Below are 14,442 nucleotides of genomic sequence, written 5' to 3'. Positions count from 1 at the left end.
CTATATCTACAACGATTAACTTTATAATGGATCAAAAACAAGTGTACAATCCTTAAGAAATTCGTAAGATTTTACCTGTGAACAACTAAACTGGCGACAGCAAGAAGTAATTACACCATTTAAGCATATTATGGTGACTGTAGCCAGACGAAACTTTAGGTGAACATTAAGCGACGTTGTCAAAATTATTCTGTAGATTTATTTGATTTATTTCAGTAACAGCAGAGATTCTTAATATTTATAAATTTATGTTAACATGGCTAATCACTATAGCATGGCCAACGACTGTATCATTTACCCTAGTCGTATCTAGTTGAGTCCATAAAATATGAGGACCGCATTTTCTTAATTGTTACGAGCTCAAAAAACCTCACCGCCCCCAAAAGGTCTATAAACAATTATTTAATTAATTATTATTTAATAAACTATTATTTAATTATTTAATTAATACCGTCATTCTGAATTATTTAATTGTTAATTGCGATTTTTGTTTTGTGCATTGCGTGTTGCATATTTATTATATGTAAGAGTGTAGGTGACGTTTTTCGACCTTCTGTTACTTCGCTTTTATTGGTATATTCTTGTTGTTGACTTCTTCTTTTAGTATTGGCAACTGAATTCTGCTGCATTCTGCTGATGAGTTTGCTACACATTTTTGTTTGTTAATTAGGACAAGAGCTGCTTCTTTGACTGTTCTCTTTTTCATGTCTGTTTCTTTCGTTTTTCTGAAGCTATTTTTTGTGGCATCTTAATGCAATTACTATTTTTATTGGGAATAAGCCACAATTGAAGTTTAAAATTTTAAAAATTTATTGACGTTTTAGTTTTTACTTCGGAAATCGTTCTCAAAATAATAAAACTTTTTTAAATTAAGTTAAATAATGGAAAAAAGAGGAAAGTTTTATTTATATTTTTTTAATTAAATAGATTAGATATTTTTTTATTTTTGAAGTGTGTAGATATTTATTTACTAGCTGAGCGCTTTCGGCTTACAAAGCCATCTTCAGAGCTATGGTCAAGTATTTAAAGTATCACTACTAGGAGAGATCTCATTTGGTAAAAAATTACAGGAATTTTTTTATGCTGGTTTTATTATAAATTTTCCATAGGAAAAACACAAAAAATACTGTATACTGGACTCTACCAAAAACATATCAAAAAAATTGGTTATGGGACGGATGTCTGAAGTCGACCATTTGTTGGAGTTAAAGAAGCATATATAATCTGAAAATAGCTTTGTAAGTCGAAAGCGCTCAGCTAGCAAATAAATGTAAACACACTTTTAATATATTTAAAAAATTTTGTTTTTTTTTACTTGGTGCAAAAACTCTTCTAATAATTTAATTTCATCTGACTCATTCATATTGACAATTCAGATATATATTATACATTTTAGAGTAGATGACTTCAAAATGATATTGTTAATATTGCTAAGTTGCGTTCCGGGGACGACTTTATTGTAAGATAGTTCATTCGATTACTTGAAATTAACTTAACTTGAGAATATCCGTCAGAAAAATCATAGCATGTGATTCGTCTTTAGAAAGACAACCACATGCAATGATGACAGTAAAATTCTCCTGTGAGTGATTCTATAGTAAATCATGTGGAAAAAACAGGAAAAAACCTCATAATACTATCTCCACATGGTAAGTATTTGGTCTTACATTTAGTTTACTCTCAATAAACATCAAACTCTGATTTTAAATGTATGTTAATGATGCATCCTCGATATGTTACTGACTTACTAATAGTGGTATTTTCCTTTTATTAACTTCCTCTTTTAATATTGGTAACCAGATCCTACTGCATTTTGCCAACGAATCTTCGACACAATTGGTCTCATTAAGCATAATTAGAGCCGCTTTTTTGACCTTTCTCTTTTTACCATCTGTGTCTTCTAGGACTATACTTAAATCGTTCCATTGAACCATATGTTTATTTTCCCATGCCTGTTTGCATATTTGAGATATATCAAAGTCTCTATTTGTAATATAAGATTGATATATTGATACTTTAGCATTTGATGCTTTTGATGTTTTTCACCTAAATAAAAATCATCGCATTCACAAGGTATTTTATATATAAATGCAATTCTTTGTCCTTTCTTTTTTATTGTTAGGTTTTGTTTTCGATAAAATAGGTCTCAATGTGTTTGTTGTTTTGAATGCTGTAGACATGTTGAAATTATTCTTTTTTCTATTTTTATTTTTTATATTTTTAAGTTTTTTTGATAATCCTTTTATATATGGTATTGTTATTTTCCTTGTATTATTCCGTGTATATTATGCTGTAGGACCTCGTTCTAAGTTGTTCTGTCCCATTGGGTCGATTGTTGAAAATTTCTTATTTATAAACGATAAAGGATAATTATTTTTTAATAAAACAGATGTGAGCAAATGTTTCTCCTCTAAGAATGAATTGTCGTTAACACAAATAATTTTTGATCTATCGTATAAGGGTTTTATGATTCCTTTTTTAATATTAATGTTGTAATTTGATTTGTAATTTAGATATACGTTTATATCTAATCTAATCTACCAATGTCTGAAATGTCAATATGGATGAGAAAGATAAAATTAAATTATTAGAAGAATTTTTGCACCAAGTAAAAAAAAAAAAATTATTAATGTTTTGTATTTTGAGAACTATTTCCGAAGTGAAAATTGAAAAGTCAATAAACTCATTTTAAATTTAAATTATGGCTTATTACCAATAAAAATAGTCATTTAGTCAGTTTATTGATCTTTCTTGTGTGGTTGGTTTGCTATTGGACAGGATAGATCTCAATGTGTTGATTGTTTTGAATGTTGTTGTGATGTTGTATTTGTTTCCTATCCTCTTAAGTTTTTCTGATAAGTCCGTTATATATGGTATTGCTGCCAACTTTGAGTAAGTGAGGAACAGCGACCTCCATAAGGACTTGGGTATGGAAACTGTGGCTACAATAATTAAAAAGACGGCTGAAAGGTAAGAAAAGCGACTCCATAACCATGTCAATGTTTAAGCAATCTAGCTCCTTGGCAACGCAGGGCTAACTACAAGACTGAAGAGGACAAAGCCCTTCGAACTTAAGTGACAGTGCAAGAGCAGAGCATGGTGCTTGTGAGCATGGTGCATGTTAACAATAATGCGTTATTTATTAGATTAGATTAAGAGCGTAAACTCTTGATTTCAAGTAATTCTAGTAATTTAGGATAAAATATAATTGTTTATTGGTCACTTATGACCAGATTTTAATCGTAAATAAACAAAAAACATTTACATAAACCTGAGTTTTATCGAGTCCGCTGTCTAAAAAAGCTACCCGTCACAGTATAGTTAGGATAAAATATAATTGGTTATTGGTCACTTATGACTAGATTTTATTCGTAAACCTGAGTTTTATTGAGTCTGCTGTCTGAAAGAGCTACCCGTCACAGTATAGTTACTTGAGAATCCAATTAGAAGAAAGTAATGCGGACAAAAATATTGGTAGTACCAAAAAGTATTTGTCAGAGATTGCCTTTACCTAGAACAATTTGTTGGATGAAAGGCGTAGTGGTGTTGGGCCACGAAAAAGAAGAAATAAGAGACAGTATGTAGTAGGCAATTAATGTCATGTTGTTGTTGCGTTGATATTGCAAGTTTGTTAATATTCCATATATAATTTTTAAATAACTAATTCTGTATTCTGTGTAAAAGCAAATAAAACCGAATCCAACCTTCGTAAACTTGTCCAGTGAATTTAATTTAGGTATAGTACACTGGAAGTTTACTATCTACGCAAACCTCTTAAAACGGGTAGTTTTTTGGTGTTGCGACAGTATTTATATTTGTTATTAAATAAATGATTTCTAGTAAAAAATATGCCGTTGGTACCATCTTCAATGACGTTGGTTTCCGCAAGAAAATTGGAACATTTGCTGAGTGACCGGACGCTGCCGCTGGCTAAGAACGCGAAGAAGATACAAGCTTTACCTTGGTGAATTACTCGAGTCGTCCATCAGAATTCATCTATTATATCCTTTTCTAACGTTTATGTTCTTCACAGCTCTTGATTATTTTATGGTAGGTATTGTACTATCGCCAAAATTTACTCGTCCTAGTTATTAATGCACAACTAAACGCGTATGTGAGATAAGACACTAAGAAGAAATATGAGTCCACTAGAAGCAAAACTCTATATTTGAAAGTCACATGTTATAGCTATCTGCTAATGTAGAAATTCAGCCGGTATTATATAATTTAGGTATTTTAGGTATTTACTAAGAAATAATACAAAAAATAATGTCCAATGTCATTTATGAAAGACTTAGACCACACGCTGAAAAAATAGTTGGCAAATACCAAAGTGGCTTCTGTAGACAGAAGTCAACAATAGACCAGATATTTGTTCTGCGACAGATCCTCGAAAAAACAAGTGAATATAACATCGACACACATAATCTCTTCATAGACTTTGAAAGCGCATATGACAATATAAACCGAGAATTCTGAATAAAAGCAATGAAAGAATTTAATATACCAACACAACTAATAGAACTGAAAAAAGAATTTCTAAAAGTAGAAAGTAAAATCCGGATACAAAATGAATTAACGGAAACAATAGATGTGAAAAAGGGACTATGCCAGGGAGACGCTCTATCATGCATCTTGTTCAACATTGTACTCGAGAAAATACTGAGGGACACAACAGTCAATACACGAGGAACAATCATTAATAAAAGCGTGCAAATACTAGCATTTGCAGATGATGTTGACATAATCGCAAGATCAAGAAGAGAAATGATAGAGGCATACAACCAAATAGAACGAGCTGCACAAAATAGTGGTCTTAAAATCAATCAGACCAAAACAAAATATATGCAGGTAAGTAAATAAGTAAAAACGCAGAAATAAGGCAGCCACAAAGTATAACAATAGGAGAATATAACATAGAGGGGGTAAAAAACTTTATATACTTGGGATCCCTAGTCACGTCTGATAATAACGTTACGGAGGAAGTGAAGAGGCGAATATTTATTGAAAATAAATGTTACCATGGCTTAATTAGACACCTAAGATCAGATAACGTCGCAAGAAAGACAAAATGCCAAATATATAAAACCCTAATAAGACCGGTACTCACATATGGCTCAGAAACCTGGACACTCACTAAAAGAGAGGAAACGTTGTTAGCCACCTTCGAAAGAAAAATCTTGCGACACATATATAAGGGCACAAAAGAAAACGGAATATGGCGAAGACGATACAACTCTGAACTATACAAAATATACCAGGATCCGGGTATTATAACATTCATTAAAATAGGACGGCTGCGTTGGATAGGACATGTAGAAAGAATGGAAAAAGGCGAAATACCAAACAAAATATTCAAACAGATGCCAGTAGGAAAAAGAACAAGAGGAAGACCGAAACTGAGATACTTAGAACAAATAGAAAATGATATAACAACCTTAAAAATAAAAAACTGGAGAAAAAAAGCACGAAACAGATCAGAATGGAGAAGGATCCTGGAACAGGCCAAGACCCAAAAAGGGTTGTCGAGCCAGTGATGATGATTACTAAGAAATAGGCATTAGAAATCTAAAGTCAGATGCAAAACTCTGTTTTTGTGAGTCTATGCCAGTTGCATAACTATGTAATTGTAATTGGCCAATCGCTTACATTGTTTAAGTCACATGTGCACATGTCAATTACGCTATCCTACGTCATTATAAAGGTGCACATGCGACCGGGTGCACTGTTTGTTGTTTGAGTCCTAAAAACACCAAGTTTATTGCAAATAATTGACATTATGGATCTTCATGTGCATATTAGACATTGTAAAAAAGGAAAAGGAAGAAAACGAGTTGTACACACAGAAAAATGGAAACGAAATGTAATGAAACTTAAGACGTAAGAGGTGTCTACAATTAACTAGATAGGTTCGGGACTCATTGTCAATATTTTTAGGCATAAACCTAAGGATTTACCCGGGTTTCCCACCTGTAATCATACAAAAAAGTGCATTGTTGTAAAGATTTAAGGATGCGAGACATTCAGCGGTTTCATAATAATGTGTATTCAACCACTGAAAAAATAAAACAAGATATTTTTTTGCTGAAATTTTGTAAAGGTTAAAAGCCCAAGAGATCAAGTACAAACCCTTACAAACCTACATGGAATTTCAATTAAATATTTTGTTCCTACAGTAGAGGGTGGACTTTTAAGAGTATGCAAGAGAGCATTTCTTGGAATAACTCATTTAAGTTCTGAAAGAATATAGCGTGTTCTAAGAAGGTTTGTTGTCCGGAGTGAAATACCAAAAGAGTGAAGAGGGAGAGATACAACAAAAGGTAGATTTGATTCTCTAAAATTATCTATCCAAACATTTATGGGGCGTTTAAACGCTGCAGAGAGTTATTATAATAGAAGACGATCAACTAGATTGTATTTACCACGTGATCTGACTTTTACAAAGCTTTACAGAATGTACTGTCAACGCTATCCATATCATTCCGCAAAGTTATCATATTTCCGAACATACGTTTATGAACACTACAACATATCATTTGGCACTACCTTAATAGATGCTTGTTCTGCTTATCTCAGAACGAAGGAAATTTAGAAAAAAAACATTCAGAAGAAGAAAAGTTAAAGGTTATAACAGAGTAGAGAGTTCATACTATTGTTCTGAAGCTATTTTCTTGTGGCATTTAAAAGTAATTACTATTTAAATGGAAATAGGCCACAAATAAAGGTTAAAGTAAGTTTATTGACGTTTTAATTTCCACGTCGGAAATCGTTCTCAAAATACAAACATTTCTCAAAATTACTAATGTTTGTATTTTGAGAACGATTTCCGAAGTGGAAATTGAAACGTCAATAAACTTACTTTAACCTTTAATTGTGGCTTATTCCCACTTAAATAGAGAGTTCATACGTTAAGAGCTAAAACCTTTTTATTCTTTGTTAAAAAACGAATCCAATCATTATATATAAATATTTTCTTTTGATCTTCTTCCTTGAAAAAATCTTTCCTTACCAAAATTTCCCGACCAGGCGGGTTATTTCTCGCAGCAAATAAATTTTTATAACTGCACCATCGTGGCTGCAATTCTGCAAATGTGACGTCATATGTGTGGCTGGAGTATGAACATCCAAAATATTCAAATACTGTTGCCTCTGCTGTACATGATGCTCTCATAAAATTCAACTTTAAAAATCGAAAAAGTTCACTTATTTGCAGATGGATGAGGTGGACAGAACAAAAATAGCATGATGATGTCTATGATAATCTACTGGTTGGTTTATGAAGCACCTGGTCACATAAGGAAGTGGAGTTTACGTTTCCTGTTGTTGGTCATTCCTTTTTTGCCACCAGATAGGAATTTCGGTATGATAGAAAGGGAGATAAAAATAAGAACGGTGTAATAAACAGAAAAGAATATGAAGACATAATTGAAAAACGCTCAAAGGTGCTGAGACTTGGTAAAGACAGGCAGATATTAGACTAGAGAAGGAAGAGTGACGTTTTTGTTAAAAAATCTTTCCAGTGGCATTTTAAATGTAATGCATCGAAAAGATTTATATTTTCTAAGGACGAAGATCATATGGCCACGATAAGGGGGGAAATATTTTATCGTTTTGACATAGGGTTCAGCAAGTCTATAATACGAAAAGGGAAAGAATTTCTTTATTGAAACCTAATTTACAACAGATTGGATGTTCATTGAAAGGAGATAAATCGTCCATAGAATCGTCTCATTAGAAAATATTTTTGTTAAAATTTGAGAGACCAGCCGGATCTCACGTTTTATAAAATAATAGATACTGGCGTACAGACAAATAATAATGAGAGTGCTACAGGAAATGATCATATTGACGATGAGGACCCAGAGGAACTTAGAGTTTAAGAATTAATATAAACATATACATAATTTGTAAGACCCTTTTGTACTTTGGATAAAAATAATCTGTTGACTAAAAGTTTACTTCCACATGCTTTCTTCCTTATTCGTGACACACTGTTTGGAAAACAGGAGATGGGGTAAGCAAACAAACCGAAACGTTTGCGAACGGCCACTCTTGTTTTGGTTGGAGAGCTGGGTCGTAAGTAAGTGAATAAATGAAGGACTGGAAGGGGTGTCTACATAGAAAGAAATCAAAAAATACTTACATAGTTAGTTTGTCATGAAAGCAAACATTTGTTTATTTATGAAAAAATTGTTTATTTTTACTTTGAATAATTTTAATAAAAAGTATCTGTGATCACTGGCTGATGTATTTCCTTTAAGAAAGTTTTTGGGATTAGAATTGAATTAAAACACTGCAAACAACACACAACTGTGTCCCACACAGGTTGGAATTGGTCTGGAGTGACCAAGGAACGCAAATGGACAATTCTTGGGAAGTTGTACACTGATTCGACCTTCGGATTATCCTGGATGATAACAAACTGCAATCTTCAAAACTTGGCCACTCACTTTCTTCTTTAAACCATATGGACCTCTCAAATGGCTGGAAACGCTGTCTTACAAATCTCTCAGATAGGGCATAGCATAAACAATCGGTGATTAACTGAACTTAAAAAAAATTGCCGGCTTTTGAAGTACACACCGAAAACAGCTATCTATTCCCAAATCTGCATCTATTTCAAACTCTAACTCTCTTCTAACTGCTACTACACTTTTTTTTTTCACATGAAAACACTATTTTTCCATGAAAAAACAAATAACGAACAACAATAACGAATTTAAAGAAAATCCGGACTAAACAATAAAACCCAACATTTTGGCGTTCTATCCTAGAGTGACATCATAATCTCCCAGCATCACTTTACCCACCAACCTAAGTGGATATTTATTTGACGCGCAATATTATGCGGAATCAAGATCAAAGAAATACCCATCTGTGTTATATAAACAAAACTAAAAATGTTTATATTGTCAATCTCAGCGAAGCAAAAAGATTAGTTTTCGGTGTTTTAACTTATACAAGGTAATTCGAAATGATACAATACAAGAACCAATAATATCGTTAATGGTTGACTATTATCATGTATTTGCAAATGTTAGTTGCATAAATCTGTATTTACATAGTTCACATGCAAAACTCGGTATTTTCAATTTTTTCTTCCTTTCCTAGCACACACAATAACTTTTTACGAAAAAAAAAATCATTATATTTTACCTAATAAAGCATTTATCTATCACAAAAAGTTCTATTTAATAAATCTAGGGTTTTTTTTTTAATTTACCAGTTTTTTGCAAATAACTCAGTTTGACTTATACGGTAAATGCAAAGTTTTGCATCTAGCGGACTCATATGTGAAAGCATGATACTATAAATGTGGATTACCGATTACCGACTACCACCGAAGAAGTCACCTCAGATATTAGAAAAACTAAAGATGGTAGAGCTGTAGGGCCGGAAAACTTTTGTGCATAATTCCTGAAACTTATGGATGAACAGGGAATAAAATTGATAATAACTATATTTAACAAAATGTATTTATGTAACTGGAAAAATCTCATAAAAACAGTTATACTTAACTTTGGTAACTATAGCAAAAAATAAATAAATGCAAAAACATGCGAAGACTACAACACAATTAGGCTAATGAGCCACTTACTTAAAACGTTTTTAAAGTGGACACAATTCAAGAGCACAAATTAGAATATCTTGGCCATGTTATGAAAAATGTACAGAGATACGCAAGTCAAGGCAAGGTATTTGGAAAGAGAGGACCAGGGAGAAGACGAATATCTTGGCTTCAAAACCTTAGAAACTGGTTCAATACGCCTACAACCGCATTATTTCGAATAGTTGCAAGCAAAGTTACGATAGCCATACTGATCGCCAACATCCATACCCGTAATGGATAGGTATCGTAAAAAGAAGAGATAAGGAGCCATGTTCCTGTTCAACTAGTAAAACATTAGTTTTTTACCTAACCTATCCCGAAATAACCTGCATAGAAATGAAACACTGTATATAAAGCAAGAGTATAATTCGTTTTTATTTTCACCACGTACTTACTTGCAACCATAACTGTGTTGGAATTTCCACCTAGTATGTCCTTTAGCAGCCATGTTAAAATTGAATCACGAAAAGGAACAAATCTTCTCCTTATTCCTCTTGCCTGCTTGTATGTTTGATCTGCTGTAAAGACACACAATCTGATACTAACAAATATTTAATAATAAAATTTATATTTAATGTAAAACCATATAAAAGACCAGAGGAAAATAATTTATTTATAAGTAAGCGGTTGGTTAAAAAAACACGTAGCAACCATAAAATAGGTATCTAGACCCCCGAGAAATTGGTCACGCAAGTTGTATTTATTATATGCAGTTTATATTTTAGTATGGCTCTTTAAGTTAAACAAAAATATTTTTACTATAACTTTTTTCTCGTTACATGAATTTTACTGCCTAAGTTTTTAAAAAAATTCCGAAAAACATAAGCAATAGGTGAACAAACCAATGCTTAGGCTATGGCTCCACGAGCGACAGAATGTCCCTAGCAGTAGTAGTAAAATTAAGGCGGCAGTAAAGCAGTAAAATCATGGCTTCACGAGCGACACTTTACAGCGCGCATATCGCCGCGTTTTGGTCTTGTAGTGGCTCCATGAGCGTTAATATGACGCAGCTACAATCAGTGGTATCTAGTCTGTTAATATAATGTCCGTGTATATAGCAGATAAAATAAATAAATAAGTAAAATAAATTCAGACCGATAATACAATAATATAGTATGGATAATCTATCATTTCAACAAAGTCTTCTTTTAATTTTTTATTAGGTAAAATAGAAGATGCCATACGAAAACAGGATACATCAATGCGTGATAGCCTAAGCCCAAAAGAAAAATTAGCAATTACCTTAAAGTAAGATTTCAAATTACATATTTTATAATCCTATACATGTATCTACCTAAAAATAAAAAGAATCAAAATATTTAACTATTTAACTTTCATTAGAATAAAAAGGGGCCACCACCACTTCTTACCTCTACGTATTCTGTAATTCGCTACTGAATTATCAAGTAGATCGACGGCTCCCATATGTCGATTATATTCATTTATTATATTGGGTTGATGTGATGAATCTTTCTTTTCCAATATCTAACTTGCTTTTTTATGTTACAATAATTTAAAAAATTCTGATGCGACATAAAATCTGATTTGTTGCATTCCTTTATTTATGAATCAGGTCAAGCTATCGAAAACGAAACATTAGTACTGAAGGTTAATAAAATTTTACTATAATCAATAATTATTAAAATTTTATTTATATGATATGACTAGACAACCACTTATATAGAAATGAATCACCAGTTCGAAGAAGGAAATCCAAAAAATAGATTTTCGGGAAATCAATAAAAACTGTTTATTCTCTCTATTCAACTTTTTCTTGTTTAATAATGGCATCTATTATAAAATACAGTTTGATAAGGTTAATTGGGATTGAAAAAAAAACCATCCATTGATTTTCGTTATCTAGAATACCGCTAAAGAAAATATTAGATTTATTTCTTTCTTAGAACTTATAATTTTTGAAAATTGTATGAAAAAACTTTAAAGTAATTTATAAAAACAAAGAAACAACTTAACAAACACAGAAATAAACAACGAAGAACAAAAATATCCGATTAAATGGCAATTACCGCTACAAGCGACAAATTACTGCTAGTGGAGCCACAAACGCGCTGCAAATTACTGCTAAAAAATAGGTCCGAACCTTTTCGAACGCGACAGGACATTGCTACATTTTACTGCTACTGCTAGCGACAATCTGTCGCTCCTGGAGCCATAGCCTTAGTAAGGCTGCAATATAAATTTGAAAATAATTAAGCAATGGTTTCAATATGGTGATGCAAACAGCCAATCAAAGTTCTATAGTTGTATATTATATATTGTTACAGTACTTTCACATTGCTTTATTCAAACAGCAACAATATTACAATACTAAATACAACTTTAACTCAATGACAACTATTCAATAACTCACTACTGTTATTCGAACTGTCAACTTCCTGTGTTTATATGCATTTTCTGACGTTCCTGACTACGAGACATTTCGGGATTTTTTTTTTTAATTTTTATTATTCATTTGGCCGTCCAAGTGTATAGATAGACGTATTCAGAGCTCCGCTATCTAATCAGTGGTAATTAAGTAGTAACTAAGATATCATTAGTCGTGGGTGATATCAATGGCCATGGCTGTAAGCTATCACGATAAATTCAAGTAGACTTAGGTAAGCGAAATATTTAAATATTTATAATGTTTCCTATTCATACCGAAGCGGACGCACTACTAGTCCAACAAAATAATGCGATGTTCGCAGAGCATATGCAACGTTCACAAAATGAACAGTCGCTTTATAATGCATGGTGTCAGTCAGAAGAAAATGTTAAGAGACTTAATATAGATAATCAACGGTTGAGTAAAATAATAGCCGATATGGAAAATAGATTAGTACAGCTCGAAAAAGCCGAACAACATACAGGGTTAACCGCAAGTGCTGATGAATCACAAAAGGAATTACAAGCAGATAAACTTGAATACTGCACCGATGAAGAAGATTTAGCGTATGAAACGGGCTGGATAAAAACCGAAAACAGGAAAACTAACAAAAAACGTAAAATGGATACCTCATTATCTCCTCCCTCTCCGCAAAAATCAAGTGCAGAAACACAAATTGAAAAACCAATCAAAAAACCAAAACCACCACCGCCGGTTGTAGTAGAAGGTTTTAAAAGTGCTGTTGACCTGAGCAAGCTCCTGATTGAGGCTGGTATTACCTTCATTATGAAAATCATAAATAGTGAAGTTATAAAAATTAATACAGCCAATAGCGATCATTACAGAGCTTTAATAGAGAAATTAAATACGAGTAACCTTTCATACCACACTTATGAAAATAAGCAAGAGAGGCAAATTAGAGTTGTTGTTAAGAAATAAGATCACACATGGCCACCAGAGGAAATACTAAAATACCTACAAAAACGACAATATGAAGCCATTAAAACTGACAAGAAATTCAAATGGAAAACTAAAAAACAACTAGATATGTTTATCCTAAAATTTAGACAGGATGAAGATATAAATAAAATTTACGGCATAACAGACATACTTAATACGAGAGTTCAAATCGAGCCATTAAGGAGTTCCAGATTAGTTCCACAGTGTAAAAGAGGCCAGGCTTACGGACACACGTGGAAATACTGTAAAAAGGAGCCAAGATGTGTAAAATGTATTGGTAAACAACACCTTACTAAAGATTGCCAAAAACCACCGGAAGATAAACCAAAATGTGTTCATTGTGAAGAAAACCATCCTGCAAACTACCGCGGATGTTATGTAGCTAAAAAATTACAAACAATGAGAAACGAGAGAACAAACAAAGACAATGTTATAAAAACGCCCCATAGAGTTATTGAAAGCAAAAAACTATAAACGGCAGAGGTCAGTGAAAATATAAGTTACAGCGATGTAACAAAGAATGCAAGGAGACATGCATCATCGCAGCAAGAAAAAGAAACTGATATTACATTAAAATGATATTGGAAAAGCTCACCAAGATTGATGACAAAATAACTCAAATCGATATCAGAGTTACCCGACTAGAGCATAGCGCCAAAGGAGCTATTCCGAAAATCAGAAATCGCTAAGGACCTCCGAATAATGGCGTGGAACGCAAATGGACTGTTACAACATCAAATCGAGTTGCAAGCAGTACTGGACATTGAGAAAATTTATCTGTGTCTTGTTTTTGAAACACACTTCACTAAACAGTCATATGTAAAATTTAGGGGGTATAGAGTATATTCTACTGTAAACCCAGATAATGCAGCTAAAGGAGGAAGCGCTATCATAATTAAAAAAAACATCTTGCATCATGAGGAATTAAAATATGCAACTGAGCACATACAAGCTACAACAGTCTGTGTGAAAATTAAAACACATACCGTAAATATAAGTTCAATATATTGTCCTCCTAGGCACTCCATTAAAAGAGAACAATATAAAGAGTTTATGAACACTTTAGGAAAAAGATACCATCATCGGTGGCGACCTTAATGCAAAGACTACCCACTGGGTCTCTAGGCTAACTACAACAAAATTATCCAACAGGCAGCTTGGGAAAATACTTCCATAATAACTTCTAGAACAAAAGGGAACAACTATCCAAAAGAAATCAGAGAACTCTTAGTAGAAAAAAGGAAGTTAAAAATAAAATGGCAGCAATACAGAGCTCCACGAGACAAAACTAGTCTAAATAATGCTACACAGAAACTAAAAAGGGAGATACAGAATATAAAAAATTCAACAATTAATTCTTTTTTAAGTAATTTAACAGCTGACCAGAACAAAGATTATTCGTTATGGAAGGTAACAAAAAGAATGAAGAGACCAATTATTCATTCTCCTCCTATCAAGTTGAAAAACGGCAACTGGGCTAGAAGTA

General features: G+C 32.7%; 1 protein-coding gene across 1 annotated transcript in view; it reads right to left on the bottom strand.

Annotated features, from left to right (window-relative positions):
• LOC140441335 (uncharacterized) overlaps positions 1-14,442 on the bottom strand; it is a 180,664-nt gene that overhangs the window by 32,874 nt on the left and 133,348 nt on the right. Inside the window, exon 7 of the mRNA XM_072531987.1 lies at positions 10,006-10,128. Coding sequence (XP_072388088.1) covers positions 10,006-10,128 — 123 coding nt within the window. The remainder of the gene's footprint in view (positions 1-10,005; positions 10,129-14,442) is intronic.

Source organism: Diabrotica undecimpunctata, chromosome 5 (assembly GCF_040954645.1).
Source record: "Diabrotica undecimpunctata isolate CICGRU chromosome 5, icDiaUnde3, whole genome shotgun sequence".
Classification (NCBI taxonomy): Eukaryota; Metazoa; Arthropoda; class Insecta; order Coleoptera; family Chrysomelidae; genus Diabrotica; species Diabrotica undecimpunctata.
This window is presented reverse-complemented; position numbering and strand designations above follow the sequence as displayed.